At 51.0% G+C, this 13,712-nt stretch overlaps 1 protein-coding gene across 1 annotated transcript in view; it reads right to left on the bottom strand.

Annotated features, from left to right (window-relative positions):
• GSG1L (GSG1 like) overlaps window positions 1–13,712 on the bottom strand; it is an 80,920-nt gene that overhangs the window by 41,781 nt on the left and 25,427 nt on the right. Inside the window, exon 2 of the mRNA XM_028499423.2 lies at window positions 415–526. Within this exon, the coding sequence (XP_028355224.1) occupies window positions 415–526 (112 nt within the window). The remainder of the gene's footprint in view (window positions 1–414; window positions 527–13,712) is intronic.

Here is a 13,712-nt window from a genome sequence, read left to right as displayed (position 1 = left end):
ATTCAGTCTCTGTCACAACCACTCAGCTCTGCCATTGTAGCGTGAAAGCCGCTGTAGACAATATGCAAACAATAAGCCTGGCTGTGTCCTGAGAAAACTTTATGGACACTGAAATCTGAATTTCCCATAATTTTCGCATGTCCCCAAATATTTTTCTTCTTTTGATTTATCTGTTCGAGCATTAAAAAATGTAAAAACCATCCTTAGCTTGAGGGTTACATAAAAACAGGTGATGGGCTGGATTTGGCCCAGAGGCCATAGTTTGTCAACCTCAGCTCTAGGATCTCAAAGCATCTTTGGACTCTGGGCTTCCCCCCGCGACGCCCCACCTTCCTCTGTTTCCCAACTGGGTTGAGCTACTGAAGTTCCAGCGTGCCTCGGGGCTCTGGTGTCTGAAAGTCAAAAGCCACTTACCAGAAGGACCACCCGTAGTCCCAGGAATGGGGCCTCCAGTCTTCAGGGCCGAGGCTCGCGGTGACCTGGAACACCTGCGTGTACATCATGTGGGCTACCATTCCCAGGAGACCTGTGAGGGGGGAGCAGGACAAGGTGTCAGGAAGCAAGGTGGGGCTTTGTCTACCCACCAGGGGCCTGTTAGTGCTGGGGAGAGCACGGACCCCCAGGGAAGGACAGTCAGCCAGACTGGAACACTGGAAGACCAGAGGGCGGTGGTTTTCTAAGCCTGCCAAGGAGTTTGAGTTGAGCCCGAGGGCAAAGGGAGACCCTGGAGAAATGTAAACAAGGGAGACATAGAGTCAGATCTGCTTCTGGACGGGCAAAGTTTTTCTGTTAGGGACCAGATAAGTAAATATTTTAGGCTTTGTGGGTTTCAACTCTACTGTGGCAGCAGAAAGGAGCCATAGACAGTACATAAAGGGATGAGCATGGCCGTGTACCAATCAAACTTTATTTACAAAAGCAGGCGTTGGGCTGGATTTAGCCTGTGGGCCAGAGTTTGCTGATACCTGTGTTAGAAGGTCATTTGGGAGAAGTTGCTTAGAGAATGTTTATCAAACTGCAGGTCTTGACTCACTAGACTAGTGGATTGTGAAGTCAACTTCATGGATTGCAACCAGCATTTAAAACAAACAAACACGGACTTCCCTGGTGGCGCAGTGGTTAAGAATCCGCCTGCCAATGCAGGGGATACCACATGCTGTGCTCCACGTGCCTAGAGCCTGTGCTCTGCAACAAGAGAAGCCATTTAAAAAAACACAAACCGGAACTTCCCTGGTGGTGCAGTGGTTAAGAATCCGCCTGCCAATGCAGGGGATACCACATGCTGTGCTCCACGTGCCTAGAGCCTGTGCTCTGCAACAAGAGAAGCCACCGCAACGAGAAGCCCGCAACTAGAGAAAGCCCGCGCGCAGCGGCGAAGACCCAACACAGCCCAAAATAAATAAAGTAATTAATTTTAAAAAATTTTTAAAAATAAACAAACAAGAGCGGAATGGAATAGATATCTGATACCATCAAATGTAGCCGAAGTAAATATTGTTTTGTGAAACTTTTCAGTTCTATACATGTGCGTGTCCACGCGCGCACGCACGTGCGTGTGTATAGTGATTGTAATATGAAATGTTTTTCCATGCTCGTGTCAAAAATCTTGAAACCCACTGGCTGGGAGAACTCTGATTCCAAGGGATCTGAGCGGGAATCCTTTTGCACCACGTTTCCACTGTGTGGCCCTGGGCGAGGCACCTCACTCTTCCGAGCTTCAAGTCTTTCAACCCTAAGATGAGGATTATGACAAGTAAGGTGAAAAGTGGCTGAAATGAAGGAAGGCAGCCTCCACGTCTGCTGCCTAGCGGGCATGCAATCGTTACAGTTACCAGGATTATCATGAACCTGGGGACATTGCTCGTGTGGACTATGGCATCTGGAGCCTTTGTGGGCTAACTGGCGTGGACCTAATTTTCAGATGGAGTGATATGGTATTGATGAGGAGGGAAGAGATAGATGACAAGAGGAAGGAAGGAAACCAACAATGCACGTGCACCTACTGTGTGCCAGGCACTCTGTCAGACTCGTTCACCTCCATTACAGTATTATCTCTTAATCTTCATGACAACCCTCTGAAGTAAGTATGATGGTGAGGGCCATGTACCGCTGTTCAGGCTGCCCACTGCACATCTCCATACGGCTCCATTCACATCACAGTCTGTGTGCACATCGCTCCCTGGAGTTGAAGCAGAACCACACCTCCAAGGCTGTATATAGTAGTCCTGAATATGATTATTCCCATTTTACAGGTGAGAAAACAGAAGCTCAGAGTGGTCAAGTCTGTCCCAGGTCACAAAGGGAGTAGATGGCTTAGTTGTGACGGGGGCCCAGATCCAAATGCCCTTAAAGCCAGGGCTCTTCCCACGCTGCCTAGAATGCGTCTGTCCTCCCCTTGTTGCCCCAGTCACCCTTTCCCCTGTGGAGACGAGAGAAGAGATGGAGATAAGGAGAGAAGGGGTAGAGATAAGAAAAGACAGAAGTAAAGAGGCAGTGAGGTACCGAGTCCTGAAACCCAGCCTTGCGGGCAGGTGTGAGGGCAAAGGGGGACATCCTGTGTTGTCATGGTGTGAAGGTAAATGTTTAACACCAGGTTCCCCAGAGAGAGAGAGAGAGAGAAAGCTATGATTTGTAGTGTTTGCCAATTTCCATGGTGTGAATAATCCCACCATGGCCAATTTCAAGCAACCCGTGTAATGTCACTGAAAGCGGAGTAGAGAAAAGGTGTGCATGGTCAGGTCTCGGGAGCTGAGCCAGCAGGATCCAGCACACCTGTCTCCTTCCAGTCACCTGACCCCAGGCCCCACGGAGACAGAGGACTCAGAGCTGGTTGCCTGTATCTCTGGGCCAGGGCCAGCCCCTCATGGACCTCTGGCCTCAGATGAGAGCTGCTCTCCAGGGCTGGCGGGGAGCACCTGAGTCAGGAAATCCAGGGAGAGGGCGACTGTGACAGGTGCTGAGGCCCCCAAAGATCCCCTAAAGGCTCAGCCTTCCCCAGCTGTCTCTGCCAGGCTTAGACCCCATCCTCAGTCATACCCCAGCAGGTATGCTAGAAGCCTCTCGGGTCCCCTCTGCCTTGGCTCAGTTTGTTAGAAGGAGACAAGGGCTGAGCCACGTGGGTATCTTATTTATCTTTACTTGACACAATTCCTGGTGAATTTCCAAGAGGTACATAACAGATGTACCTTATTCTTTGGAACTGATGCATAAGATTCCCTGATAATGACACACCATGTTTTATTTATCCAATCAGTTGATGGTATTTATTTCCAGCTTTTTGCTCTCTAAGCAATGCTGCAATGAACACGTTTCTACAAGTCTCTTTGTGTGGACAAGCAAGTATGTCTCCAGCGTGAACAATAAGAGGAATTGCCAGGTCGTAAAGCGTGTGCATCGGACGCGCAGGCTCAGCGGCCATGGCTCATGGGCCCAGCCGCTCCGCGGCATGTGGGATCTTCCCGGACCGGGGCATGAACTCCTGTCCCCTGCATCGGCAGGCGGACTCTTAACCACTGCACCACCAGGGAAGCCCCAAGCGTGTGCATTTTAAATTTTAATCAGTGTCAGTGAACTGCTCTCCTGAGCAGAGGTACCGTGTCGTACTTCCACCAGCTTCGTGAGCGTCCTCACCCAAATCCTCACCGATACTTGATGTTATAAAACATGAACAACTTTGCCCATTGCATGGTAAAAAATGACACCTCAACATTGTTTTAAGTTTTATCATTTCCCTCATTACTAGTGAGCTGGGGCATTTTTCATGTTATTTATTAACAATTTTTATTTCTTCTATGACTGTGCTTGTCTGTATCCTTTGTCAATTTCCTTTTATTAAAAACCTTTCTCCTCATCAATTGATAGAAATTCTTTATGTATTCTGGATACTAAACCTGTCTACTGTGTAGACTCCAAATAGCTTACTGCTTGTCTTTCCCCCTGTACAGCACAGGGGAAAAAGCACTTTTTTTTTAACTAATAGATTTTATTTTTTAGAGCAGTTTTAGGTTTACATAAAATTAAGTGGAAAATACAGAGAGTTCCAGAGTTCCCAAATGCCCCCTCTCTCTGCCTTCACAGTTTCTCCCATGATTAACATCTTTCAACAGAGTGTATATTTGTTACAGTTGATGAGCCAATAGTGATATATTATTATTAATGAAATCCATAGTTTACATTAGGGTTCACTCTCTGTGTTTTACAGTCCATGGATTTTGACAAATGCATAGTGACATGTATCCATCATTACTGTGTCCAACAGTTAGGGCCCTAAAACCCCCCTGTGCTCCACTTGTTCATCCCTCCCTCCCCACTCCTGAACCCCTGGTAACCACTGATTTTTTTACTGTCTCCATAGTTGGGGTGCTTTCAGAATGTCATGTACTTGGAATCACACAGTATGTAGCCTTTTCAGATTGGCTTCTCTCACTTAGCAATATGGATTTAAGGGTTCTCCCCTATCTTTTCATGGCTTGTTTGTTCTTTTCCTTTTATTGCTAAATAATCCACCATATGGATGCATCACTTATTGAAGGACATCTTGGTTGCTTCCAAGTTTTAGCAATTATAAACAAAACTGCTTTTGTCATACATTTTGATATTTAATAGTCAAATTTAGCAGTCTTTTGCTTTTGGTTTTTGCTTCCTGTGTCTACTTTAAGAAAACCAACACCATAAACACATTATCCTGTATTTTTTCTAACATACTTATAGATATTTATGTTAATTCATCTGGAATTTATCTTGGTGAATTGTGTGAAGTAAGGCTCTAACTTAATTTTTTTTAATGAGTCGTTTATTGCTCTGAACACTTATAGAAGGGTCTGTTCTTTCCCCAGTGATTTTTTTTTTTTTTTTTTTTTTGCAGTACGCCGGCCTCTCACTGTTGTGGCCTCTCCCGTTGCGGAGCACAGGCTCGGATGCACAGGCTCAGCGGCCATGGCTCACGGGCCCAGCCGCTCCGCGGCATGTGGGACCTTCCCGGACCGGGGCACGAACCCGTGTCCCCTGCATCGGCAGGCGGACTCTCAACCACTGTGCCACCAGGGAAGCCCAACTCCAATGATTTTTGATAACACTTTTATACCACATTCCAAGCCTCACATTACATGAGTTTATTCCTCTCATTCTGTGCCATGGATCTCTCTCTGTTCCTGTGACAATGCCACACTATTTTTTTGTTTTGCTGTGCCGCATGGTTTGTGGGTCCTAGTTCCCTCACCAGGGATCCAACCCAGGCCCCCAGCAGTGGAAGCTCAGAGTCCTAACCACTGGACAGCCAGGGAATTCCCGCCCCCTGTTATTTTAATCATTGTAACTTACGGTGGAGTCTGTTAGCTGGAAGGACAGGTCTCTCTTCCTTTTGGCCCGTTGCTCATTCCCTCTAGAAGTGCTACCCTACCCAGAACCTTGCTCCCTCTGTGGGGCAGGACCCCTTCTTTAGCCCCACCCCCCAACCCCACCCACTGCCTAGGTCCCTTTCTGAAGGCTGGACTTGCTCTCCAAACCCTCAGCTGTTGTAACGGTCAGCTTCTTCCTCACCATGTCTGTCCAGATGCTATCCAAGTTATCTGACCTGTCAGTGCCTTGGTTCTCTCATCTATAAAGTGGGGATAACAGTAGACATAGGTAATTCCAGAGAACATCCACTAAAGAAGGAAAACATTCATGAGAAAAACTATTCCATGTACTAGGACAGTGGGGACAGAACAGTATTTTAATACAAAAACTACCAACCAGACCCAGAAGCTGGACCCAGCCTGTTGGCAGAATAATTAATTTTCCAAATTGTTAGTTTAGAAATGCATTGATTTCTCAATTGAATCCCATTTATTCCCAAATATGAAAGGCCATGCTTTAAGAAAATTCAATAAATGAAAATTACAAATCATTCAAAGATAGGCTGGTGAGATTTTCTGATTGCATTCCAACGATTCTGCTTAAAAAAAACAGAGCCCTCAATCAAGTTTCTGGAAGCATGTTTGTTCTGTAAAGTGAGGTCCACCACCAGTAGCATCTGCTGTAACAATCCTCAGCAGAAGGGATTGTTTCCAGCTCATTCTGAATTAAAAAGTGACTTTCTGGGCTTCCCTGGTGGCGCAGTGGTTGAGGGTCCGCCTGCCGATGCAGGGGACACGGGTTCGTGCCCCGGTCCGGGAAGATCTCACATGCCGCGGAGCGGCTGGGCCCGTGAGCCATGGCCGCTGAGCCTGCGCGTCCGGAGCCTGTGCTCCGCAACGGGAGAGGCCGCAACAGTGGGAGGCCCGCGTACCGCAAAAAAAAAGTGACTTTCTGCTGAGTTATGGCACCTCCTAAATCAGCGGCAACTAAACGAAGGCAGCTTTCTGTGCTGCTTCCTGGCATGGACTCACACCATGAAACTCACAGTTGTAAATCTCTCATCCTGTGGTTTCTGGAATCTCCCAACTCCTGACACCGTAAATGGGATTCTCAGCGCCTGTGGTGGGGCAGGCATGGCTCCTCCCTGCGCCTGCGGGACCTTGGAGAGCACTGACAGGTGGGGGATGCCGGCTGAGGGCTCAGAGCTGGGTTCGGTGTGATGCCACCCAGAACCCAAGGCAAAAAGAGCTGCCATGACTCCCAGGCCTGCCCTCCGCTGGTCAGACTGAGGAAGCCGAAATCTGTTGTCAAGGCCGGAGGGGCTGGTGTCGGGGCCAGAATTAAGAGCCAAAGTCAGGAGAGTCAAAAGGTGAGCCCAGGGGCTTCCCTGGTGGCGCAGTGGTTGAGAGTCCGCCTGCCGATGCAGGGGACACGGGTTCATGCCCCGGTCCGGGAGGATCCCACGTGCCGCGGAGCGGCTGGGCCCGTGAGCCATGGCCGCTGAGCCTGTGCGTCCGGAGCCTGTGCTCTGCAACGGGAGAGGCCACAACAGTGAGAGGCCCGCGTAACGCAAGAAAAAAAAAAAAAAAAGGTGAGCCCACAGTAAAGCAAGGGTGAAACCATGGGAAAGGGAGAGTCTGGTTTCCAGCTCTGTCTCTTACAAGCTATATGACCTTGGGTAGGTCACCTTGCCCGTCTGTGCCTCAGTTTCCTCAACTGTAATATGGGGATAATAATAATGCCTACCTCATAGATTGATATGAGGACTAAGTGGCTTATACTGTAAAGCACTTAGAATAGTGCTTGGCAGATAATAAGGCCTACATAGTGTTTCATGAATGAATGAATGAATGGATGTTTGAGACTCACTACGTAAGCCTGCTTGACCGCACACTAGTCCAGGGGCCAGGTCTGTTTTCTCTCCACTGAATCCCTAGCACCGAGCCCAGGGTCTGGCACAGTAAGTGTTCCATGCGTGTTTGTTAAATGAATAGATGGTTCGTTCCGTTCAATGCTGACTGCAAGGTGCTTGGGAGAGCTGCACTGCCTGGTGTAAAGGTCCAGGGTCTGGGATATGGGAATGAGCTAGGACAGGGCCAAATCTGAAAACTCTGGAGAGCAAATTGTCTTTGCAGAGGAACAGACTCATCATTTGTTTATTTATCATTTATTCATTCATTCAATGAATATTTATCGCTGCTTTTCACATGCCAGGCACTGTTCCTGGGGGCGGGGGAGGGGTCTGCTCTCAGAGGTCTCAGGTTCTGGTGGACAGATCCAGACAATGAGCACATTGATTATCAAGAAAAAGTCAGGCAGTGAAAAGTGCGGTGATGAAAATAAAATAGGGCAAATGCCTGGGGCTCACTTCAGAGTGGGTGGTCATGGGGGTCATGGAGGGCCTCTCGGAGGAGGTGACACTTCAACAGAGGTTTGAATGGGGAACTGGAGGCAGCCACAGAGAGGTCTGGGAAAGAGCATTCCAGACAGAGGGAGTGACCGGCTAGGGCAAAGGCTTGAAGGCAACCAGAGCCTGACCTTAGGGGGAAGGGGAGAGAAGGTTCTGCAGAGTGGGAAAGGGGTGGGGCGGGGTAGAGACGGGTCAGGAAGGCAGGCGAGGACCAGGTCATGAAGGACCTTGTAGGTCACAGTGAGGAATCTGGCTTTCTTCTAGGTACTATGGGAAGCCATAGTAGAGGGCTGAAGCAGGGGCTTAATTTATGTTTTCAGATCATTCTGATTACTGTGTGAAGACAGATGATGGAAGTTGGGGTACAGAAGGGCGCCCAGGCCGAGCTGCTGCTGCTTGGTCTAAAGTTGTTGCCAGCTCTGGGGCAGGTTTCGAAGGTGGACTCCACAGGACCTGCTGATGGGCTGGGTGTGAGGGACCAGGGCTACCCAGAGATTGGGATGCCCTTGGGGTTTGCGTCTGGGCTATTGGGGTTTGCGTCTGGGTTATTGGGGTTTGCGTCTGGGCTATTGGGCAGACGACGGTGCCACTCATGAAGATGAAGAAGACGGAGGAAGTTGTCTGGGTGGGTCAAACCCCATTTGGGCTACATGAATTTGAAATGCCTATTTTATACCCAAGCTGAGACAACACAGCAGCACTTGGGTGTACAGGTCTGGGGTCCAGGGGGTAGTCAGAGCTGGAGATGTAAATGCGTGAGTCATTGGCGTACGGACATGGGCCTAGAAGAGGCCTGTAGGGAGAGAAGAGAAGGGCCAGGATGGAGCCAACATCCAGTGCTGAGCAGAATAGGCAGAGCCAGCAGAGGAGGGTGAGGACCAGAGGCCCAGGCAGCAGGAGGAAAACCAGAATGCGGCATTGCCGGGGCCAGGAGAAGGATGCATATCGAGGAGGAAGAAGTGGTTTGTTAGATCAGAGATGAAGACAGGGAAGTGACTGCTGGATTTGCCAACATGGAGGCCATGGCGGACAGATGCTCCATGGAATACGCTGAGCAGAGGACAGAAAATAGCCAAACGGTTAGAGAGAAGACGTCCAAACTTGCTGCACGGAGAAGCAGAAAAATGGGGTGAGAGCTGGAGCAGGCCTGGGGTTCAGGGAGGGATCCTGAAGAGGGGAGATATAGGATGCTCCTGCACTTACCCAGAGTGCTCGAGTAGACAGGGGGAGCCTGAGGGTGTGGAGGAGCCAGACAGCAAATGTAGAAGCAAGGGAGAGAGAAGGTTCTGGAAGACGGAGGAGCTGGCTTTTGATGAGAGCAGAGATGCTTGGCCCAAGGGAACGGGAAGCAGGGCGTGCGAGTGAAGATCCCAGTACCGGGGCGGCTTTGCCTCTCCCTCGCCCCGATGAGGCCGGGCCACCAGCCGAGAGCGAGACGGCGGGTGTAGGAGTTTTGAGGAACCGGGAGATGGTATGAAATGGTCCTTTCAGAGCGTGGGAAAGCACAGAAAAACCGTGGCAGTGCGTGTGGCCGGCGGGGCAGTGCTGCTGTGTGTGAGGCCTGAGCTCAGGAATTTAAAGTGAGACCGGGCAGCATGGCCAAGGGATTCGGGTGAGGGGAGAGGAGTCAGCCTGGCCATGCAGAGTGGTGCCTCCTGGGTCCAGGGGACACACAGGAGGGCCGAGCCGTGATGCCTCCCCCCAGATAGGGACACAGAGCAATGATGCCCAGCGGAGTTCCAGAACTCCTCCTGCCTCCAGCCCCGCTTCTCTTTTGCAGGGTTTGTATGTATCATGTTAGTGGCATGCTCCATTTAATGGAGATGGCAGAGGAATCAGCTGATGACTTAATTCATAATAGAGTTTATCATTAAAGGGGCTGTTCAAGAAGTTATTACTCAGAACACTCGGGGAGCGTTCATGTCTAAACAAACATTCCGTGTACGTGGGCACTGGCCTGGGTTTGCCAACATCCCATGCATGTCATGTCAGGGACGTAAGACAGAGGGGCCGGTGGGGACCTGGAGGAAGCTGAAACCAGATGAGGTGAGGCACAAAAGTAGCAAAGGGAAACCCCTGCTGGGGCAGCCTGACTTTTAGTTAGTCGCTGAGCATGTATTGAGCACCTGCTGTATACCAGGCCTCCTTCTAGCTGGGGGAATATGACTGCGAATGAGAGACCTGGCTTTCAATGCTCTCGGGGAGGTGAGAGACAGAAAACTGGGGACTACTGTGTGGCAGGGCAGCCAACGGGGGAGGCCAGGGGCCTGCGGGAACCCTAGCTGGGCTCCTAGGCCAGGTGTAGGTGGGGAGGTCAGGAGAGGCGTCTAGAGCAGGTGACATCCAAGCTTAGAGGGAGCGGGAGGGCGGACCAGGCAGTGGAGCAGCTCTAGCAGAGCCCACAGGCAAAGTGGTTTGGTGGGGCCTTAATGGAAAATTCTGAAGCCATCCTGGGAGTTCAGGCTTTCTCCTGAGGGCAATGGGCAGGAATTGCATAATTGTAAGTTCAGGGCGAGAACCAGGCGGCCTCTTTTTAACATCTTTATTGGAGTATAATTGCCTTACAATGGTGTGTCAGTTTCTGCTTTATAACAAAGTGAATCAGTTATACATATACACATGTTCCCATATCTCTTTCCTCTTGCGTCTCCCTCCCTCCCACCTTCCCTATCCCAGCCCTCTAGGTGGTCACAAAGCACCGAGCTGATCTCCCTGTGCTATGCGGCTGCTTCCCACTAGCTATCCACCCTACGCCTGGTAGTGTATATATGTCCATGCCACTCTCTCACTTTTTTTAAAGCCGTCTCTTCCGGCTGGTGGAGGACAGATTGGCAAGAAGGTGGGAGCAGGGAGGTCCGGGAGGGGCAGCTGCAGTGAGAGGACGAGGCCAGGCCAAGGGTGCTGAGATTAAGAGGTGGGCAAGCAGGTGGCTTAAGGGAGTCACATCTGGCACCGCTGAGATGGATGGACTCCCGGCAAAGCCTCAGGGCACTGGAGAGCCCTGACTCAGGAATGGGGACGGACTGGGAGAAGCTGGTGGTACTGGCCCAATTAACTTCAGCCCTAAAACATCCTCCCACAGAAAGAAAACTTTGAGATCCTAAGGGCTGGTATTACATGACACCAATCAACTGGGGGCAGACTGAAAAAGAAATCCCTTATCTATGCAGATCTAAAACATCCTCCCTTATCTATGCAGATCTAAAACATCCATCCAGATGTTTGCCCCGATAGGGGCTAAAGGCTGACTCTCCCTTCTGCCCTTTGGCCTGGGGAAGACCCCACCCCGCTGCAGACGCCTGCACTTAAAACCATCCCCAAGAAGCTGAGCTGATGCTGTTTAAAGCTTGCCCAGATCTATTTTTAAAGAACAGGCTATTTTTAGATACTCTCCAGAGAATCCGCAGCCTCTCTCGGTAGCATATTTCAGGCTTTAAAAAGTTCTTCCTTACACGTAACCTAAATCTTTCCAGCGCCAATTGAAGCTAATTTCTTGCTCTGCCCGCTGAGGACAAGGGGGTTGGGGAGAAAGCTGGTTGGCATCTATCTGAGAAGAACCTTCCCGGAGGTTGGTAGTTACCGAGTCTGCCCTCAACTCTGTCTTCTCGACACTAGATCATTCCAATTCCTCTGCCCTTGCTCCAGAGGTCTCCTTCTGGGCCCCTTGAGTTATCAGCACCACTCCTGATTGGATTCTGCCCATTTCTCTATTTGCCTTTTCAAGTGAAGTGGCCCAAATCAGAGGTGGCATTTAATGAGGGACCAAGGTTTACTGAACCCGCACCAGCCTCGTCCACCCGGCTGCCCCCATCCAGCCCTGAGACGATGAACGGGCTAAGACAGTCCCCTCACCCGGGGGCGGGGGTCTAGAATGAGTCCTGAGGCCACGCCCCCAGTTCCCAGTGAATCTTGGGTTGGCCCGGGGCAACTTGGTGGTGGATGATTTTTTTTATATTAGTGGGTATGTCCCCATACCCTCCTTCATTAGGGTAACTAGATATAAGACCTCGATGGCCTCGGCTATCACAGAGGACTGAGAGAACAAGAATCAAACCCCTGGCTTTGGGGATTTCAAAAGCCTACATGCAGGTGTTCGAAGAAAAGGTTTGGAAGAATATATGATCAAGCAGAGCCAGTTCCTCCTCCCCTCCACCTGGAGACCAGGTAAAGTTGCCCGCCTGGGGGAAGTGGGAGGAAGAAGAGGAGGAGGAGGAGAGGAGAGTGGGTCCCAGGAGAGAACGGACGCAACGATGCAGACGTGAGCAGGGCAGCCCCCGAGGGGGCCCAGCCTCCTCTTTATTCCCGGGAACACATGGGAGTGAAGTGGCCTCCACGAAGGGCCCTGTCCCCATCTGAGTGGACCGGGAACATCCTGGGAGTCGGGCCACGCGCTCACAGACAGGGCCAGTACCTCCTGTTCAGAACGATTGCTGTCTGCCTGGGTCCCGGCCCTCGACTCCCGTGTGACTCTTCACGTGGACAACCCCACTGTGACAGCCCTGGATGCCCCTAAGCCCCCCAGGATGGAGGGTCGGCCCTCTGGCCTAGAGGATGATGGTGCGAGGAAGAGGAGAAAGTCCCCCAGCCCGTGCTTGGGTGGGACTGAGTAAAGCACGCTGGGAACCTCACACAGACATCCAGGCAGAGGCCGGAGGCCCCCTTCACAGATACACACACCCAAGTCACAGCCCTGCCCCTCTCCCACATCTCCACCCCGGAAATCCATGCGCCACGGCACGGGGTCTTGACATTCCACCCAAGCCTTGGACTTGGGCTGCCTCTGTGGGGAACAGCCCTGACCCTGGGAAACTGAGCAGGACCCTGTGGGGCTCCTGGACACAAAAGCCTTTCTGTGTCCCCCATTTCTTGATTACAGGAAATAGGCTTCATTCAGCCTCTATGACCTTCCCTCAGTTCCAAAGGGCAGGTTCAAACAGTTGCTAATTAGGGAAGGGAACGGATGGGGAGACAAGGGAGGAACAGTCAAGAAACAATAGTGCAGCCTTGGGGCAGGGTCCCGGTTCCCCCTTAAGGGATATACATAAGAATATCTTTGAGCTGTTTTGCAGATACCGAAACTCCCACCAGGTGGGAGAAGTTAACTGTACGCTGCCCATAAGCATGTAGACCCCAGACCGGTTGCACCCAGAAGGTTGATGATGCTGACCCCCGGTTACCTCACCGCCAACCAATCAGAAGAATGTCCACGAGCTGACCACGCCCTCTTTGAACCATTACTATAAAACTCCTCACTACCCCTTCCAGGTCGGGACACACAGTTTTGCAGGCCGTAGCCCGCTGTGGCCCCCTTTGCCTAACAAAGCAATAAAAGCTATTCTTTTCTACTTCACACCAAACCGTCTCCGAGATTTAATCTGGTGTTGGGGTACAGAGGCCGGATTTGGCTTCACCTGGGCGTGATGTTCCCAGCCACATGTCTGCCATGTGGCACCTTCTCAGAGGCTCCCAGCCAGCCCCACCTGCAGCCTCTAGGCCCTGCTGCTAAACGGAGATCCCTGAGGACCCCTGAGCACTTAGCGCAGGGTCCGGAGCCGTGGGAGCAAGGATCAGATTACCGGGTGGAAGAGACAGCCAGGGCAGACGGCCCTCTCAAGGCTTAATCACTGGTCACCTCTCCACTGCCCTACTAGATACAGTGGCTGAGAATGAGAGGGACCATATCACTGATTGCCCAAAGCCAGGACACCTTTGAGATGAAAGGGATGTAACTAAAACTTACCCTGGGACAAGAGGAATACGGGCTCTTGACAATGGTGGTAGATAAATGAATGAGGGAATGAGCCCCAATCTCTCCAGGGATCCCCCTTCTACCTGTGGATGCCCCTAACCTTTACCGAGGGTTTTCCCTCTGCCAAGGACTTTTTTTTAACCTTTTTTTTTTTTATTTTGTGGTACGTGGGCCTCTCACTGTTGTGGCCCCTCCCCTTGCGGAGCACAGGCTCCG

Source organism: Physeter macrocephalus, chromosome 14 (genome assembly GCF_002837175.3).
Source record: "Physeter macrocephalus isolate SW-GA chromosome 14, ASM283717v5, whole genome shotgun sequence".
NCBI classification, from domain to species: Eukaryota; Metazoa; Chordata; class Mammalia; order Artiodactyla; family Physeteridae; genus Physeter; species Physeter macrocephalus.
This window is presented reverse-complemented; position numbering and strand designations above follow the sequence as displayed.